A 21,604-nucleotide genomic window follows, 5' to 3' on the forward strand; every position below is an offset into this window, starting at 1 on the left:
CTCCAGAAATAAGACAAACCACTGTTTTATGACCAAACTCATCTAACCCTTTCGTTACTGATTTTATTTTGAGATGCTCTCTATTTCTTTCAATTACTTTAAATATAACAAAGAATTTAGTAAAATAGCTTAGTCATCATTCAGCAAGTGTTAGGAACATAAATTGTTGACAAAGGTTTGGTGGAAGATTTTAATTCAAAACTTATGCAAACAAGACATTTGTACTCAGAGCCAGAGTTGGTAATGAAAGGGTAAAACAAAACAATGAAAAACTCACCTTCAGAAGCCACTCCACTTAGTGGCATTTTCGCCTCGGCTTGCATTGCTACACCTACTGCAGTTGCTAAGTAACCATTACGGTTCCAAGAGAGATACCCTGTAATAGAAAGATTTTCCTTTATGCTCCTTCCACTTGTATTATTTAGACAAGAACTTAAATTTGGAAAAAACGTGCAAATAAGTTTGTTGGAACCACAAAAGTAGATGGGTTTCTTTCTTGTGTGTTGGTTGTTAGGAAACAAAAAAAAAATAAGACAGAAACCATTCTAAGTGATGTTGAGTAAAAGAAATGTTAGAAATAAGGAAATGATTTAGAATTTTCTCACTTACCGTTTTCATTGGCCAATCTGACAGCCTGTAATAAATAAACAACATATTTTAATGGAACTGAACTAAAAGGAATTTCATTGTTTCTAAATATTGGAGGAAAATCTTTGAAAGATTATTTTCTGATGCAGTCCAGAAAACTTCAGATTTATGTGTGTGTGTGTGTGTGTGTGTGTGTGTGTGTGAGAGAGAGAGAGAGGAGAGGAGAGAGAGAGAGAGAGAGAGAGAGGAGAGAGAGAGAGAGCGAGAGAGAGAGAGGAGAGAGAGAGAGAGAGAGAGAGAAGAGAGAGAGAGAGAGGAGAGGAGAGAGAGAGAAGAGAGAGAGAGAGAGAGAGAGGAGAGAGAGAGAAGAGAAAGAGTGAGTGTGTGCAAGAGAAAGAGACATGTTAGTTTTGGTTTCAGTTCCACACAATGGCACCTGGGGCAAGTGTCTTCTACTATAGTCCTGGGCCAATCAAAGCCTTTTGAGTGGATTTGGTACATGGAAACTGAAAGAAACCCATATATATATATATATATATGTATGTGTGTGTGTATGTATGTATGTATGTGTATGTGTTTCTGTGTGTTTGTGTTCTGTTTGCCCCTACTGCCACTCAACAACTGGTGTTGGTTTGTTTACATCCCCATGACATAGCATAGCAGTTTGGCAAAAGAGGCCACTAAAATAAGTACTGGCCCTTAAAAAAAAAAGCTCTAGGGTTCATTTGTTCAACTAAAGGCTCTCAAGGTGGGGACCCAGTATTGCTGCAATCAAACGACTTAAACAAATAGAAGATAAAAAAATAAGGATATATCTGAAGACAAGACATGGTGGTCATAACCGGAATAGCTTTGATGATATGCCTTCTGGATTAGAGCTGAGTTAAACAATATGTAAAACAAATGAAAATTACAAATAAAAAAAACATCCAAAAATTCAACTCACCACTTCTTCCAGGGATAAATTACCATTTTGTTTCTGTGATGATTCTTTTGAATTACAGTGACAGTTCAAGGATGGAGTTTGGAAAATACTTTGGCATCCTAAGATGGACCAGACAGAGGTCTGATGGGCATTAGGAGAACATGGTTTCCGATTTGCTTGATTTAGCATTGAAGATAAACCACGTGTTGCTAAGCAGTTGGTCAGTCCTTGTGTTGGTAAAAATCCCAGAGGAATTTGACATCGTGATGAAGAATATTGCTGTAAAAGCTTTTGATAGGACCATGGACAACGGAATTGCATAAGTTGTCTTGTCAGCTTCATAATTGTATCACAACCCTGCAGAATATATATTAGATGTGTGTATATGAATTGCAAATATTTTATATATGCATTAAAAATATGTTACGTCCTTATAAAATATTGTGCATACATTTATAAAAATATCAAATATGCATTTTATATATATATATATATATATATGTGTGTGTGCGTGTGTGTGTGTGTGTGTGTGTGAAGGTGCATGGCTCAGTGGTTAGAACGTTGAACTCATGACCATGAGATTGTGAGTTTGAATCCCAGACCAGACTGCACGTTGTGTTCTTGAGCAAGACTCTTTATTTCACGTTGCTCCAGTTCACTCAGCTGTAGAAATGAGTTGCGACGTCACAGGTGCCAAGCCGTATCGGCCCCTTTACCTTCCCCTTGGATGACATCGGTGGCATGGAGAGGGGAGGCCGGTGTGCATGGGCGACTGCTGGTCTTCTATAAAGAACCTTGCCCGGACTTTGCCTTAGAGGGTAACTTTCTAGGTGCAATCCCATGGTCAGTCATGACTGAATAGGGTCTCCGATATATATATATATACTAGCGGTATCGCCCGGCGTTGCTCAGATTTGTAAGGGAAATAACTATAAAGCATTTTTAGAGAGTTATAGCCAAAAAATAGCAAAAAAATGGAAAAAAATGATGGTAAATTTTTTTTAGTTAAAAAAGGTGGAGTTGCGTCCCCTAGACAGTTTGCGGTTTGTGTTTCTGATTCTCGACCCCATGTCGAATTTATCGATTTTTTTCAGAACTGGGGGAACTTTTCAAAATTTTCGCTGCGTTAGTTTTGAATTATGACATTGGGCTATGTGTGTGTCAAGTTTCATCAGAATCGGTTGAAAGCCGTGGTCAGGGTGAGGGTACAAGCAAACAGACACACAGAAACACGCACAGACAAACTGCCGTTTATATATAGAGAGATATATATGAGGTGGTATCAAAAAGTTTCTGAACTGGTTCTGCAATGCACCAAGAGATGGCAGCACACAGTTGCATGTGCAGTGAGAGCTAGCAGTGACCTTTATGAGGCAATGTGCCGAGTGACAGCACAGTGTTTACTTCACAAGTTGTGAAATTTGTGGTTTTGTGATCACATGTATGCTGTAGCATGTGATTTTGTCATGAACAGGATGTTGGAACAAAGAGGCAACGTGAAATTTTGTGATAAACTTGGAAAGCCTACAACAGAGACATTGAGTATGCTTTGGCAAGCCTATGGTGACATGGCAATGGATCATGCGCAATGTTTCAGGTGGCACAGGAGCTTCAAAAGAGAAAGAAGACGATGAGTGATCTGGAAGATCTGGCACGAGTGCCATCCCTGGTAATGTAGAGAAATTTTATCAGCTTGTGCATGAGGATCGTCGGAGGACAATTCATGACATTGCTGATGTTGTTGGTCTGTCGTATGGGTCAGAGCAAGCAATCTTAATGCCTGAATTGAACATGTGGCATGTCTCTGCCAAGTTTGTCCCCCATCTGCTGACCACTGAGCAGCAAGAACATTGTGTTGTAGTCTGTCGAGATCTCTGTCAGGCAGCACTGGCATCGACCCATGCTTGAATGGTGCTTTTTACATGCCACCAGCACAGGTGCCAGTCATGTGGCACTGGTGTCAGCCACAACTACAATTTCTATTTTGATTTTGACACACACATAGATATATGTGTGTATATATGCACTATTAATATAAGCCTGCACACATATGTACTTAAATCCATAAGCATATATATATATATATCATCATCATCATCATCGTCGTTTAACGTCCGTTCTCCATGCTAGCATGGGTTGGACGGTTCGACCGGGGTTCTGGGAAGCCAGAAGGCTGCACCAGGCTCCAGTCTAATTTGGCAATGTTTCTACAGCTGGATGCCCTTCCTAACGCCAACCACTCCGTATATATATATATACACACACAAATATGCACACGCACACACACCCATTGATACATGCATACACGCATATGCATACATGCATATGCATACATATAGGCATATACACATACATACATATGCATATATACACATATATACATACACACACACACACATATATATATATATATATATACTTACACATACATATACATCCATACACATGGCTCTTATGGCTCGATGCCCTTCCTAATGCCAACCACCCCACTGCATGTGCTTTATGTTACACTAGCATTAGTGCTTTTAACGTGGTACCAGCATGAATGTTTTTCATGTGGAACCAACACCAGTATCAATTTTGCTGTGGCGGACAGGTCTTTTTGAGTACGGCCAGGCACCAGATATCTCGATACATGCATATATATGTACATGCACTGCACACACACACACACACACACATGTATAAGCTTTCCTGCACAGGTTGCACCTGGCATAGTTTCACCTAATGACAAAAGCAACATCAATGTTTCAATAACTGATTACACAACATTATGTAAATAAAATGTCAATGAGACAAGAACTTAGAAGCTAATGAATAACATTGACTAAGCTATTACTCACATACAAGTAAAGCCATTATGTTATGTACAATGCCATAAAACTATTAATTATCTCATTTCTAAATTACTTAATTAGAATGATACAGAGTCTCTAATGTAAAAACATTAGCTGGTTAACTAGCAGTGACATACTTACATACCAGAAAATAGAAATATTCTTTACTACTCAAGGCACAAAGCCTGAAATTTTTGGGGAGGCAGGCAGTTGATTAGATCCACCCTAGTATGCAACTGGTACTTAATTTATCGACCCTGGGAGGAAGAAAGGCAAAGTCGGCCTCAGCAGAATTTGAACTGGGAACATAAAAAAAAATATTCTTTTCTACTCTAGGCACAAGGTCCGACATTTTGGGGTAGGGGACCAGTTGATTAGATAGACCTCAGTACGCAACTGGTACTTAATTTATCGACCCTGAGAGGACGAAAGGCAAAGTTGACCTCAGCGAAATTTGAACTGGGAACATAAAAAAAAATATTCTTTTCTACTCTAGGTACAAGAACCAAAATTTTGGGGGAGAGGGCCAGTCGATTAGATCGACCTCAATATGCAACTGGTACTTAACTTATCAACCCTGAAAGGATGAAAGGCAACGTTAACCTTGGCGGCAGAAAATAGAAATATATTGTTTACAAGTATAAGGGTAAATATTTTGGGTACGTATAGAGCATTACTTTTGGAAGTGATGAAGGAGGGGGCATCCCCTGGGGTAGAGTGGAAAATTTTTGATGGTTACTGTTGACAAAGAGGGTAGGAGTAAAGGGGATAGAGGATGCATCTTCTGATTGCCCTTATTTTCAAGACTATTTTCATTTACTGGTAATATTGAATTCAAATTTTAGCACAAGGCTAGCAATTTCAGTAAAGCAGGCAAGTTGATTACATCAACCTCAGTGCTCAACTGGTACTTATTTTATCAATCCCAAAAGGATGAAAGGCAAAGTCAACCTTGGCGGAATTCGAACTCAGATTGTAAAGACAGATGAAATACTGCTAATCATTTCGTCCAGTGTGCTAATGTTTCTGCCAGCTTGCTGCCTTAAACAAAGAAAATATTAGAAAGGTAGATCTGTAGGTCAGTCGACTACATGGTTGCATGGTTGTCATAGGACAGCTTGACCAGGGCTGACCGGGGCCTTCTACCATTTCTGCCATCCTTTATACTCTGATAATAACAGTGATAATATTACATTATTTTTATGACCTTTCAGTCAAGACATGGGGTGGGAATGGGGATAGACAAAACAAAACAAATAAATAAATAAATTTAAAAAAAAAGAGAACACATCTCATCGTGTTTTTTTAGGTTTTTATTTGTGCTCACATCTTTTGTAAAAGTTGGCCTAAATTTTGAACATTATTCATACACCAAGGACATTTGTTTTCATGATGCCTGATGGAAGTGAATAAAGGGTAAATTACTGGCAAATCTTTTCATTCATCACTCAATTTTAGCCTTTAACCTTTACCATGAACATTAATTGAGGTTGGCAGGATTGATGAGGGACAATTCAGAAACAGACAGTTAGCCATCCATCTTTCTACCCAACCAACCAACCAACCAACTAGCCTGCCAGCCAGCCAGCCAGCCATAACTTGATGACCCTGTGTTGTATTTCAAGGCTAAGATAAGTGAGCTCTTATCAGTAATAATGATACAATTAACCCCTAAATTGTCAGTGAGGGTGACATAATTTGCTGGTGTAAGCAGTAACAACATTTTAGAATTGATGATTGATAGTGATTTCAGCCCCCCGCCCCGTGCTGGTGGCACGTAAAAAGCACAATCCAATCGTGGCCGTTGCCAGCCTTGCCTGGCCCCCATGCCAGTGGCACGTAAAAAGTACCATCTGACTGTGGCCGTTTGCCAGCCCCGTCTGGCACGTAAAAAGCACCCATTACACTCACGGAGTGGTTGGCATTAGGAAGAGCATCCAGCCGTAGAAACATTGCCAGATCAGACTGGGACTGGTGCAGCCTTCTGGCTTCCCAGACATCAGTTGAACCGCCCAACCCATGTTAGCATGGAAAGTGGATGCTAAATGATGATGATGATGATGATTGTGCTGAGTTCAATTCTTGTTCACACACAAAACTATTTTTTCATTACTTTTTAAAGTTAACACGAAGCCCACTCTTTGACCATTGTATCTGTGAGAAATAGTAAACAAATAACTCTCAAATGACATCATACTATCTTAACTAAGGTAGAGCACACTAGACAATACAGGCTTATGTCGTCTGTCGTGTGTCCTATGTCTCAAATGGCTGGAGCTTAACCCATTTTCCAAGGTGTATAAAGGACTGAGATAACAAAACAACCGCTCCTTGAATGGAATACTTGTCTGTTTCAAGGATAACTGCCCAGGTATTGCTGGAAATTATTTACAGCTGAATTCTTTTCTGTTCAAGACACAAAGCCTGAAATTTTGGGGGAAAGGGCCAGTCAATTAGATCGACCCCAGTACTTAATTTATTGACCCCGAAAGGATGAAAGGCAAAGTCAACCTCGGCAGAATTTGAACTCAGAATGTAAAGACAGATGAAATACCTATTTCTTTACTACCCACAAGGGGCTAAATACAGAGAGGACTAACAAGGACAGACAAACGGATTAAGTCGATTATATCGACCCTAGTGCATAATTGGTACTTATTTAATTGACCCTGAAAGGATGAAAGGCAAAGTTGACCTCGGCGGAATTTGAACTCAGAACATAGCAGCAGACGGAATACTGCTAAGTATTTCGCCTGGCATGCTAATGTTTCTGCTGCCTTTTATTTACAGCTGAATTCACTAGAGCAGGATAAGGATAAAGATTGTTTCCTGAGTTATATAAGCTCATAGGGCCAGTTTCCTAGATTCTGTGGTCGTTATATTTCTCCCCTGGATGGGATACCAGTTCCATTGCCGGCTTACTCATTATTACCAGCTGAGTGGACTGGAGCAACATGAAATGAAGTGTTTTGCTCAAGAACACAATGCACTGCCTGGTCTAGGAATTGAAACGTCAATCTTATGATCACGTGTCCAATAGCCTAACCACTGAGCTATGTGCATCTGCAGTAGACTGGAGTGATGAGAAATGAAGTGTTTTCTTCAAGAACACAATGCTCCAGCCAGTTCAGGAATTGAAACCACAACCCTCTGATTATGAGGGCAATATTCTAACCACTAGGCCATACACCTTCACAATGGATAATCCTTTTAACTAAAGGCACGAGGCCTGAAACTTGTGCGGAGGGGTCGCGTCGATGACATCAACCCCCAGTATTTCACTAGTACTTAATATATCAATCCCGAAAGGATGAAAGGCAAAGTTGACCTCGGCGAAAATTTGAACTCAGAACATAGCGGCAGACAAAACACCGCTAAGCATTTTGCCCAGCGTGCTAACGTTTCTGTCAGCTTGCCACCTTACATTCACAACAGATAATGTAGACCTAGATGTATTCGGTCTGCAAAAGAACAACAACAACACCAAAATAAAACTCTTTAACACTTTTACTTGTTTCAGTCATTTGACTGTGGCCATGCTGGAGCACCACATTTAGTCGAGCAAATTGGCTCCAAGACTTATTCTTTGTAAGCCTAGTACTTATTCTATCGGTCTCTTTTGTCGAACCGCTAAGTTACAGGGACGTAAACACACCAGCATCGGTTGTCAAGCAATGTTGGGGGTAGAAACACAGACACACAAACATATAAACACACATACATATATATATACATATATACAACAAGCTTCTTTCAGTTTCTGTCTACAAAATCCACTCACAAGGCTTTGGTTGGCCCGAGGCTATAGCAGAAGACACTTGCCCAAGGTGCTATGCAGTGGGACTGAACCTGGAACCATGTGGTTCGTAAGCAAGCTTCTTACCACACAGCCACTCTTTCGCCTATTCACACAGCCACTCCTACACCTATTCACACTCCTACGCCTATATAAAAAAATATAAATATAAAAAAATATAAATATAAAAAAATAAAAATAACAATAGGTTGATCCTGGCTACTCATTCAAAGTTGATCTGGGGCAAAACAATAAATATTACACAACATAAAGCTGGTGTGGGAAGACTACATAATCAAACCACCTTTTGTATTTGATGGAGACAAGGTTACTGTTTCTAGCAGACTGAGTCACTGCATAGAGGCTTCCTTTCACCCTTGTTATGAAAGGACAAACAATTCTTTGAATGATTTTTATGCTGATACCATAACATACCTCCCTAAAACTAAATTAACCCTTTAGCATTTAAATTGGCCATATCCAGCCAAAATATTCTACGTTTTATGCTGCAACTGGCCAGATCTAACTTCTTACATCCACCCTACAATCTGAAGTGAAAATAAACAATCATATTGAAATCTTGTGACCAAGAGATAATGCATGGTTAATTCAAATCAATGTGAATATATAAGATTTGCATTTGATGGAGTCATCTGAATACTAAAGGCTTAAAATAATATCACCCATAAAAAACTTTTTCCAAGTGTGTTTACTACACAGAGAAATAAAAAATTCCAACTATGTACCCCACAACTGTTGTCTCCTGTACAGTTTGATTGATTATTGCTCTCTCAGTTCAGGTTGACATCCATAAAATCTTTGGGTGTGATTTCTGGTTTGACTTCATTTGTACAGACTTTTCTGTTTTTTTTTTTCGTTTGCTTAGCTTTTCTGTTGTTGAAATGAACTGAAGTGTGATATGAATAAAGAGTTAACATGATTAAACAGTTAAGAATGAGTATATGTGTGTATCTATACACACACACACACATAAATTACATATATATATGTATGTATTTTATTATATATGTATAAATATATATATATATATATACATACACATGTGTGTGTGTGTGTATACATCATACATAAGAGAGAGAGAGAGAGAGAGAGAGAGAGGGAGAGAGAGAGAGAAACAGACATAGAGATATATACTGTTGACAATAGATATTTATATCTGTTCATGTTCTCTCAATAGTCTATAAATTCTCATAAATACAAGCTACATTGAAAAGAATAAGGTTTCTCAAATGGAGAGAAAAATTCAAAGGACTGCTTTAGACCAGTGGTAGAATACCTGTCGTGTCTACTGGAGATGAAAATTACATCTCCAGTAGATCCCCTAAAAGGGTATTTTTAATTCAATATTCACATGCTGGTATTTATATCTGTATGTGATGTGCCTCAAGAGCCAATACTCCAATATATATATATATATATATATATATCATAACACAAAGGGAGGAATTTTGATTATCCCCACATGGTGAGTTGTAATGCAAAAAATATATACATAAAATAGAAGGAGAATGCACGCACTTTACACAGTTTTAATATATTAAAACTGTGTAAAGTGAGTACATTTTCCTTCTTTTATATATATATATATATATATATATATATATATTTATATCATCATCATCGTTTAACGTCCGTTTTCCATGCTAGCATGGGTTGGATGGCTCGACCAGGGTCTGGGAAGCCAGGAGGCAGCACCAGGCTCCTGTCTGATCTGGCAGTGTTTCTACAGCTTGATGCCCTTCCTAATGCCAACCACTCCGTGAGTGTAGTGGGTGCTTTTTACGTGCCACCAGCACAGGGGCCAGAGGAGCCTGGCAGACGGCCACAATTGGTTGGTGCTTTTTACGTGTCACTGACACGGATGCCAGTCAGGCGGCGCTGTTGGTGACATGTAAAAAGCACCAACCGATCATGGCCGTCTGCCAGCCTCCTCTCTCTCTATATACATATGTATATTCTTGTTTCAGTCATTAGACTGTGGCCATGCTGGGGTACTGCCTTGAAGAATTTTAGTTGCATGAATCAATTCCGGGACTTATATCCTTTTTATAAGCCTAGGTCTTATTCTAATGATCTCTTTTTGCTGAACTGCTAAGTTACAGGAGACAAATAAAAAGACACACAGACACACATATAATTATTTAAAAAAATACTTCCTTCAAGCAGTAATATCACTGTTTCATTTCACTTACAGAAATCTTTAGTTCTAAAAACTTTATCCCTAATCAGACCAACTTCAGGAAGAGAAGGTCCTTAGATAAGGACCAGAATCATTTTCTTGCTGGAACACACACACACACATGATGGTCTTTTTTCAATTTCTGTCTATGAAACCAACTCACAAAGCTTTCGTTGGCCTGCTGGGGCTATAGTAAAAGACACTTGCCCAAGGTTACCAGTGGGACTGAATCTGAAGTCAGTTGGTTAGAAAACAAATTCTTAACCACACATAGCCATGTCTGATCCTATCCATATAGTTATATACTCAAAACAAACAAAAAATCATTAGAAAAGAGGCAGGATGATTAAATTTCCTCATTATATTCTATGTTAAAGCATAACAAAAAATATAAAAGAGCTTAAAAAAAACAAAGCTACAAGTCACACAAGTGTTCTACTTAAAAAGTGATAGTCGTCATACTCCTTCATGGGTCAAAACATATTTATGTTATCTTTTGTACTAATACACATTTAGGTATGCACTGAAGTGAATTCCATGACCACTCCCCTTATATATTATGTTTCATTAAATGAAATCTATAGTATTTCTATTCAAAATACCCACTGAAATAGATATAGGTGTAATAAATATCCTTGCTTGGAAATATCTTTGTCACCTGCATCTTGCACACAGTTTTATTTTTATAAAAAATGTATTTGTAACTCTTTAATGTGCTGTGAAACATTATAAGTATAAAACGATAGTTTTTGATAAATTGTTGTGTGTAATACACAAAGATAAGCATTCGATTTACATTGAACACTATGTACATATGCAATACTCAAATACATATATATATACAGAAAATAAAACGAATTCCATTGGTTATAAGCAACATATCCAGATGATACACTACAATAAGTCTGTGGTAGTTGTTAGGCATAAAAATAATAAAATAACAGTAATAAACGAGTGAAGAAATATATATATATACACCAAAATCAAAATCAAAATCGATCAACATCAATGGAAATTGTAGTTGTGATACCAGTGCCGGTGGCACATAGAACTATCCGAACGTAGCCGTTGCCAGCGCTGCCCCAACTGGCCTCCGTGCCAGTGGCACGTAAAAAGCACCATCCGATCGTGGCTGTTGCCAGCCTCACCTGGCACCTGTGCCGGTGGCACGTAAAAAGCACCCACTACACTCGTGGAGTGGTTGGCGTTAGGAAGAGCATCCAGCCGTAGAAACATTGCCAGATCAGACTTAGCCTGGTGCAGCCTTCTGGCTTCCCAGACCCCAGTTGAACCATCCAACCCATGCCAGCATGGAAAGCGGACACTAAACGATGACGATGATGATGATGAGTGCGTGTGTTTATTTGGCAAAATAAATAAATAAATAAATTTTTTGAATAAAATGACCATTCCGCAGTTCAAGAATATCTGTTTCAACACATGATTTCACATCAAGAATCTTGCAAAATGAATTGATAAACACACACACATACATATGTACATATAAGAGGGATGGCCACAACATGGACATCCATATGCTAGAAGTAGATCTGCTATGGTCTTTCCACTAAGGAAGGATTAATCTATATTTTGTTTCTTTTCATTCGTCTTGCTTGCTTACGTTCTGGCTTTTGCTAAAATTTTCTTGAGAACATTCCTTTCTTAGTGGTAAGACCATAGCGGATCTACGTCTAGCACAGGGATGTCCACGTTTATGTATGCAATATAATTTTTCTGTATCTTCAGATTTTAATATGCTAGAACACTGGTTTTAAATTGATATTAATCAAATTAATATTCAATTTTTCACCCTTATTATTTTAAAATATAAATATATTATATAAATATGTTATAGGCACAGGAGTGACTGTGTGGTAAGTAGCTTGCTTACCAGCCACATGGTTCTGGGTTCATTCCTACTGCGTGGCACCTAGGGCAAGTGTCTTCTACTATAGCTTCAAGCTGACCTTGTGAGTGGATTTGGTAGACAGAAACTGAAAGAAGCCCGTCGTATATATGTATATATATGTATGTGTGTGTATATGTTTGTGTGTCTGTGTTTGTCCCCCCCAACATTGCTTGACAACCAATGCTGGTGTGTTTACGTCCCCGTAAATTAGCGGTGAGGCTGGCAACAACCACGATCGGATGGTGCTTTTTACGTGCCACTGGCACAGAGGCCAGTCGGGGCAGCGCTGGCAACGGCTACGTTCAGATGGTTCTATGTGCCACCGGCACTGATATCACAACTACAAAAGAGACCAATAGAATAAGTACTAGGCTTACAAAGAAAAAGTCCTGGGGTCGATTTGCTTGACTAAAGGCAGTGCTCCAGCATGGCCACAGTCAAATGACTGAAACAAATAAAAGAGTAAAATAGTATATGTAAATATATGCATGTGTATATGTATGTTTGTGTGTCAAGTCATAGAAATAGCCATTCATGTCCAGTCTTCCATGAAGACATGTCTAACTATGGAGAAGTATTATGTAACTTGGAAATAGGTGAAGGTTGACAACAGGAAAAGGTATGGGAAAATATATTTCAATGAATTCCATGTGACCCATGCAAACCTGGAAAAGTGGATGTTATAACAACAATAACGATCATGATCGCGATGGTATTTGTATATATCATCAACATCCACCTCCTCCTCCTCATCATCATCATCATCATTAAACGTCCCTTTCCCCTGCTGGCACGGGTTTGACATGGAACTGGCCCACAGGGAAGCTGTCCAGACTTGTGGCATGGTTTCTTATTTGTTTATTGCCCACAAAGAGCTAAACACAGAGGAGACAAACAAGGACAGACAAAGGGATTAAGTCGATTATATCAACCCCAGTGCATAACTGGTACTCAATTTATCGACCCCGAAAGGTTGAAAGGCAAAGTTGACCTCGGTGGAATTTGAACTCAGAATGTAATGGCAGACGAAATATCACTAAGCATTTCGCCCGGCGTGCTAGCATTTCTGCCAGCTCACTGCCATGGTTTCTACGGCTGGATGCCCTTCCTAACACCAACCACTAAACAGAGAGTTATGGGTGCTTCTTATGTGCCACAGACACAGGTGTGTTTGCACAGTAGTGGCACAAGTGCATTTTATGTGCCACTGGCACCTGTAAAGGACAAGCATGTATATATGGATGACAGCAATTTTACTTAGCTTGGCATGTCTTCTCAGATATATATATATGTATTCTGTGCCGGTGGCACAGAAAAGGCACCATCCAATCGTGGGCGATGACAGCTCCTCCGGCACGTAAAAAGCAACCACTACACTCTCGGAGTGGTTGGTATTAGGAAGGGCATCCAGCTGTAGAAACACTGCCAGATCAGATTGGACCCTGGTGCAGCCTCCTGGCTTCCCAGACCCCACTCAAACCACCATCCAACCCATGCTAGCATGGAAAACAGATGTTAAACGATGATGATGATGATATATGTGTGTGTGTGTGTGTGTGTGTGTGTGTGTGTGTGTATATATATATATATGTGTGTGTGTGTGTGTGTGTGTGTGTGTCTGTGTGTATTGATAAAAATGGTAAGACAACAAAAGAAATAAAGAGACCTCAATATTATGTAAATAGAGGAATTTATGTGGCAATTATTCGGTAGCCATGGTGGCATGGATTTCCACCTCGGCATCCGAAACTCAGAGTTTTATCGTGGCTCCCAAAATAATTGTCACATATTACATTTACATATATATATATATTTCATTTTTGTATTTGGTTTGCAAGATTCTTTATGTGAATGCGTTAATTAATAATGCATTAAAACAGAATGACTCTCCCTGGACACTATACACTTTTACTCTTTTACTTACCCCAGAACTTATTCTTTGTAAGCCTAGTACTTATTCTATCGGTCTCTTTTGCCAAACCGCTAAGTTACGGGGACGTAAACATACCAGCATCGGTTGTCAAGAGATATTGGGGGGACAAACACAAACACACACACACACATATATACATATATACAACGGGCTTCTTTCAGTTTCCGTCTACCAAATCCATTCACAAGGCTTTGGTTGGCTCGAGGCTATAGTAGAAGACACTTGCCCAAGGTGCCATGCAGTGGGACTGAACTCGGAACCATGTGGTTGGTAAGCAAGCTACTTACCACACAGCCACTCCTGCACCTATATTTAATATAAATAAATAAATTATATTATGTATACACACATAAACAGACATACACAGTCACATACTCAAGCAAATATACATAAATATATACAAGCACATATGCACACACATATACACTCACACATATATATACATATATACTGTAAAGTAGGAGGCTGAATTAATCCTTTATTTAAAAACAATTGCTGAATATACTCAATATTAAATTATTCAGTATCAACTTCAAGTTCTCTGATTACAACATAGACCTTACACATAGTCAGTATCTGTAATTATTATAACCAAAATGAATAAATCATTATCTTTATTGACATCATAAGAATTTGCAATAATTCTTATTTAGAATATTTCAAAAGCACACACATAAAGCTATAAATAATGGGTTAAAAAAAACTCTTTTTTATCAAAAAAGTTAAAAGCTCCCTTTGGGACTTGAACCCACATCTCCCATAGACATGACTGATGTTCTACCATTGGATAAAAGCAATCTTTTGAATTTCTCTATTCGTTTTAGAAACTGTATTCTTAGAATGTTAACAACATACAATATTTGCTGGTTAGGATAAAGTTACCAAAATGGCTAGAAAAATTTAAAGGATTGCTTTAGTCCAGTGGTAGAATGTCTGTCATGACCACAGAAGGTGTGGTTTCAGCCCCAAGTACAGCCTTCAGTTTTTTTTTTTTGTTTTTTTTATATCTTCTATTCAAAACAGTTTTTTTAGCCCCAAATTTATTTATAGCTTAGATGCGTGGTTTGAGATATTCCCAAAAAGAATTTTTTTTTCCCCAGAAAATCAACCAGGTGTTCAACATTATAGAATTTCAAAAAACCAGATACATTACCCAGGCTCCAATTTTGTGTGTATGTGTATGCATGTGTGTGTATGTGCATATATATATATATATATATATATATATATATATATACGTGCAAATATGTGTATACACTTCCATATATACAGACATGCATACAAACATACATATTTACACATCCCTCTCTCTCTCTGTATGTGTATATATATATATATATATATATATTATATATACATACATATATATATATATATATATATATATATACATATACATACATACATACATACATACATACATACATACATACATACATCATACATATATATATATATATATAATATATATATATATATATATATATATACATATACAAATATCAGAAGTGGTCAGTATCAACCAGCCCAATTAGGCCAAAAGTTAAGGTGGCTAAGTTTAGCAGAATAGCTCAACTGGGAAAAGAAACCTCATTGCAATGCACTGCTTCAGATGTCAACTCTCAGTCGCTGTTTACCCTTGGATCAGCTTTGATCCAGCAGATCTAGATCAAAGACGTTCTAGCCATGACCATCTCATCATATTTTCAAACATTGTATCTTAGACTACATTATCCAGTGAGTTGTTTTTTGAGATGATAGGATGATGGTATGGAGATTTGGTTGGTGTTTCTAGCAAGTCAAACGACCACATACAGACTGCCCATATACAGTAGAGGTAGATACTTTAGACATACACACACAATAATTTGATATAAGAACATATTTTAAGTGTTTCTCAACCAGGGCTCATATGACCTTTGGGGTACCATATAAAATTTTGATGTTAAAAATTTATGAGCAATAAATTACTTATACTTCTACAACACACAAAATATTTAAACAATTTTTTGTATAATTCCTAATAATATTTAACTACAAAAATAGGAATCAAAGGAGTCCACAAGTCGAAAATGGTTGAGAACCACGGCTCTAAATAAACGTTGTGATTATAGTAGACAAGAAATGAAAATGAAAATCTGTCAACTAAAGGGTCACAATATTGACAAGACTGGATTTTATTGAATTGCAGTTCTGTCAAAGCCACACATTTAACACATAAAGCATGACAGGCCATGATCATGGCCGTCAGGCACAAGTCGACAAGCCACAATCTTGGCCCAGATAGATGCATTTAACTTATGGGCGTTTGTTGGGGTCTAATGTCACACAAACACTCCTATATCCCCCAGAATGCAAGAGGACTAATAGTTCAACTAATGACTTTTCAGATGATGTAAAACTTGCCACCATTATATACTAAGAAGATATATTAAGTATTTTTTGTTTTTTATGTGTGCATGGTAGACTCATTTTCATAAAATGTGCTCAGCAGTCCATGCTATGTAAGTGCAAATCCCAGCACTTTATAGGTTAATACTGCTAATGCTCATAGTAAAAGCATAAGTGCCACAACATTCCAGTTATCCAATTTGTACATTAATGCCTCTCATATAAGCTTTTGGGTGGTATCTTTTTTTTTTTTTTTTACTTGTTTCAGTTATTAGACTGTGGCCATGCTGGAGCATCGCCTGGAAGAATTTTAAAGCCTGGTACTTATTCTATTGAAACCTTTTGCCGAACTGCTAAGTAATAGGGACGTAAACACACCAACACCGGTTGTCAAGCAGTGGTGGAGGAACAAACACACATGCACACATACGACGGGCTTCTTTCAGTTTCTGTCTACCAAATCCAATCAGAATGCTTTGGTCGGATTTGTAGGAGACACTTGCCCAAGGTGATACACAGTGGGACATTCACTTTTCTACTCAAGGCACAAAGCCCGAAATTTTTGGGGAGGTGGGGCAGTCGATTAGATTGACCCCAGTAAGCAACCGGTACTTAATTTATCGATTCCGAGAGGATAAAAGGCAAAGTCGACCTCGGAAGAATCTGAACTCAGAACGTAGCGGCCGACGAAATACCTATTTCTTTACTACCCACAAGGGGCTAAACATAGAGAGGACAAACAAGGACAGATAAACGGATTAAGTCGATTATATCGACCCCAGTGCGTAAGTGGTACTTATTTAATCAACCCCGAAAGGATGAAAGGCAAAGTCGACCTCGGCAGAATTTGAACTCAGAACATAGCGGCAGACCGGTAGACGAAATACCGCTAAGCATTTCGCCCGGCGTGCTAACGTTTTTGCCAGCTCGCCGCCTTCAGTTGGACATCATACTCGGGAAACACTTAATACAGTTCCCTATATTGTGAGCTTTCAAATTTCGATCTCAACCCACGATTAGCAAAGATCATGGACACTGCCCCTCCCTTCTTCTCTGGCTCATTTATTGATAAAGAAAATGAGACATAAGTGATATCTACTGGATTCAACTAGAAATCGAAACCAAATATCATCAGGGTCAAACCTCTTATTTCACATCACACCTTTAATGAATTATTGATTTCTTTTGCCAAGGCACAAAGGAGAAATTTTGTAAAGAGCCAGGTAACGTTGGTTTAATCAACACGAGCATGTTACAGGTACTTATTTCGGCGGAGGTAAGGAACATGTACCCCACCCGTTTTCGGCGTTAACAAAACCCTAACCCTAAACTCTAACTTGAACCCTGAACCCTAAACACCGGGTGTATGTATTCTTTACTTTCGCCCTTATTTCATCCACTCAGATGGATTTAAGTGGCAAGAAACGAGACATAACTATCTCTCTCTCCCTCTGTGGTGTGTGTGTGTGGTGTGTGTGTGTGTAAAACGATTGAAAATTATGAGCTTTTTACAATTATATCGTTTTATGACGAGTAAGATGTGAACCCTTTCAAGTGGAATGCACATATCCTTCTGCAAAGCCAACATACTAGGGGCATCAAAAGGGCCAGTTAGTGGAAGGCCACGAAGTTGGCTAACGAGGCAGAAGAAGTTGCTTGAAGATGGCCATAGTCAGGAGGTGTGAGCCATGAATGAGGAAGTGTTAACTGAACATAACCTGGGTCTCGATCAACCTGGCTGGGGGCCTAGGTGAGGGTATTTGATAAACACCCTAAACATTCAATGACACCAGATAACATCACTAATGAGGTGTTCAGATTCATCATAAGATGATATCAGAGAGAGAGAAAAAAAAGATATAAACAATTAGTTTATTTGTATTCAAACGATTTAAAACTAATTATATACAATCAAATGGATATGCACATCTAACTAGATAAGGAATGTATTCTTCTGTCATTCTGTCACGGATTAGTGACATAAACAATACTGAAAAATAATTTATTTCTTAATGCCATTTATCAATAACAAGAAGTTAATACATTATTTGTCAATACAGTGAGTTTATTTGTTTAAACACGCAGTTTCTAATTTCCACAGTTAAAATACAATATAACCAAAACGTTTACACAAGAGAGAGTAATAATGAGGAGGCAGGGCTTACCTTTGACCGACGGCGAATATCGTGTTGTGAGTGACTGAGTGATTGTGTCTATGTGTGTGTGTATGTGTATGTGTGTATGAAGGAGAGAGTAAGGGGGAGAGAGAGAGAGAAAGTGATAGCATGATAGGATAGTGTGTTGCGTAGGTGTATGTGTGTGTGTATGTGTATCTGTGACGAAGTACTTTTAAATCACTAAAATGAAAGTATCATAAATGACTGTGCACTGTGGTTGAAGGTATGTGACAGTGTGCGTGTATATGTGTGTGTGTGTGTGTGTGCGCGCGCTAGTGTGTATGTGTGCGTGCGCAACAATTGATTTAGTGGCTGTTCACAAGGATTTCAGAAATCAAAGTAACTTAGAGTTACCTCCCCTAGATTAACGGAAGTAAACGCAGAAAAACAATATTTAACTCTATTGCAAACCAACTTTTACACGCCAACACATTTAGTTGCTAGGAAACGACAGACGCTAATATTATTTTTAGTAAAATAAGATCCGTGGAAACTAGCAGTTAGGCTTTTTTTTTTACCTCAAAACAAACTGATTTATAACATTTTTGGAATGATTATTTTTAGGAAGAGTGGCTCGTTATTGGAAACTGATACAACGGTTACGTAACATGTTTCAGCGTGTTTCGACGTATTTTGATATTCTTGAAGAATCTTTGGGCAAACAAACCTTCGTACGTCTGTCTGTGAGTGTATGTGGTTATCAAAAAAGTGCATCTTCTGTCTTTCTCTCTCTCTCTCTCTCTCTCTCTCTCTCTCTCTCTCTCTCTCTCTCTCTCACTGCGTGTGTATGTGTACTGGAGTGTCAGTAAGGATGCAAGCACTAATTTTAAACAGAATTGGAAGACAGCCAGGAAAAAAATACCTTATCGTACATAGTTACGTCCATTTATATTTTGAGTTCGACTCCATCCCAAGGTCGACTTCAACTTGCAATGCTTCCGAGGTCGATAAAATATGAACCAGGTTGTGTTAAAGTCGATATAATTAATTATACCAAACAGCCACACACGACAAAATTTGTGGCACACGTGACGAAAAAAATCAATGATCTGTTTAACACGATGTTTTAATTACGATTTTTTAAAATCGAAAAAGAAAAAAATTCCGCTTCTTCACATTCCTTGACAAACACCTGGAAGTTGGCGTACACGCGCACGCACGAGAGAGAGAGAGAGAGAGAGAGAGGGGGCATACTTAATGAAAAAAGGAAAAAGAGAGTAAAGGAGTGAGTGTGTACGCTTATATCAAGGTATAATATGTGTAGGAAACTAAAGATTTGTTCGTGGAGATAACAACTGCTATGAATTTCATTTCCCCCTTTTTCTCCTACATACCAACATCAAATAGATCGCTTCTTAATTTGTTAGTAGGGTAACAATTTTTTACGTAGGCTCAAGGCAGAAATGTGGAAGAGGGAAACAGCCGATAGTAATCCTTCGATATTGGTACTCCACGTCATTCATCCTTCTTTTATGATATAAAGAGGCTTCGCTGAAAAAGAATATGAATGACGGCGTCTCATATCGCCCAGCCGAATATATCAACGATCAAAGTACGTTATTTCTATCGACTGATACTTTATTTTTATCGACCCTGGTAGGGCCAAAGGTACAGTTGACTTTAAATCAAACGCACAGTTGATTTAAAGGTCAACAGTTAAATTCACAGTTGACCTGGGAATTTAAGGAGCTGAGGATAAAATAAGACGAAATTAAGACAAGAATATAACAGCTCTTATTTTGCAACATCAATCAATGTAACTTCGCAACCTTACTTCGACAGGATGCGTAACTCGGAGATGAGAAAGTATCTCCAAGTCGAGCTGCTACGTCTCTGCATTTGAGAGATCACAACTCCGTTAATGCGGACATGTGATTAGAATGTCGCAGGAAGAAAAAAAATCAGAAGACGGGCTTTTCAAGCTGAGCTATCCAACAGGAAACCCAGGGTTCGACCAAAAACGAAATGTTTGGATGATGTCCAGTCTTATTTGGTCATGCTTGGGAATTCAACCGGAAAGTGTAATGACGGTTGCTTCTGATAGGACCCTATGGAAACAGAGGTCTCTACCCCTCCCCCCGACGCACACACATACGCGCGCGCATATGCACACACACAGACATACATATATATGACGGACTTCCATCTACCAGATTCACCCGCTAGGCTTTGGTCATCCTAAGGCTATAGTGGAAGACACTTGTTTAAGGTGCCACGCAATGGGACTGAACCTGGAAACTTGTGATTAGGAAACAAGCTTCTTACCATGCCGCTTCGCCCGCGTCTATATTTGTGTGTGTATATCTATGAATGTATATATATGAGTATAAATACAAGTGAATCTGGTCCCCTTGCACGCCCCCACACCCACACGCGTACATACACACACAGAACCTTTCCAGGAATAGTGGGTCGAGAAATGGATGGATGGATGGATGGATAAATATGCTTCTGAGAATAGAGAAGGATATTTGATAAATTTTTCATATTACACCCGTCTCATTTTGAAGGTGAAATTCTTCTTCTTATGGTTTTACGTTTTACAAGGTCAGTTGGTTGCTGTGGTGCAGAAAGTGTTATAAAATATTACAATCACACACACACACGCACACGTACAGACACACACATTTTCGTGAGTTATCTACTTTATTTTTGCTGGTGTCTGATAACGATTTTAGCTTCCATCCGATTCATTCCGACATAGATCACAAGCTTACCAATTCTGTTGATTATACTTATTGGAATAGAATCGTATTATCTACTCTGTTAGTGTAAAAGTCAACGGCTACAGTGGGTAGACAGAAGAAACAAAGACACATCTCCCAAAACTTGGCTTTGCAAAAGACGC

At 38.5% G+C, this 21,604-nt stretch overlaps 1 protein-coding gene across 3 annotated transcripts in view; it reads right to left on the reverse strand.

Annotated features, from left to right (window-relative positions):
* LOC115213145 overlaps nucleotides 1-21,604 on the reverse strand; it is a 42,059-nt gene that overhangs the window by 3,900 nt on the left and 16,555 nt on the right. Inside the window, exons 1-4 of one of the 3 annotated variants that reach the window (XM_036503963.1) lie at nucleotides 19,619-19,770; nucleotides 1,535-1,870; nucleotides 610-634; nucleotides 278-376 (exon numbers count right to left, since the gene is read on the reverse strand). In XM_036503963.1, the coding sequence (XP_036359856.1) occupies nucleotides 278-376; nucleotides 610-634; nucleotides 1,535-1,870; nucleotides 19,619-19,642 (484 nt within the window). In that variant the 5' untranslated portion in view covers nucleotides 19,643-19,770. Of the gene's footprint in view, nucleotides 1-277; nucleotides 377-609; nucleotides 635-1,534; nucleotides 1,871-18,744; nucleotides 19,063-19,618; nucleotides 19,771-21,604 lie in introns of those variants that run through there. The other 2 variants (XM_029782079.2, XM_036503964.1) reach the window with 2 other exon arrangements.

Source organism: Octopus sinensis, linkage group LG6 (genome assembly GCF_006345805.1).
Source record: "Octopus sinensis linkage group LG6, ASM634580v1, whole genome shotgun sequence".
In the NCBI taxonomy this organism is placed as follows: Eukaryota; Metazoa; Mollusca; class Cephalopoda; order Octopoda; family Octopodidae; genus Octopus; species Octopus sinensis.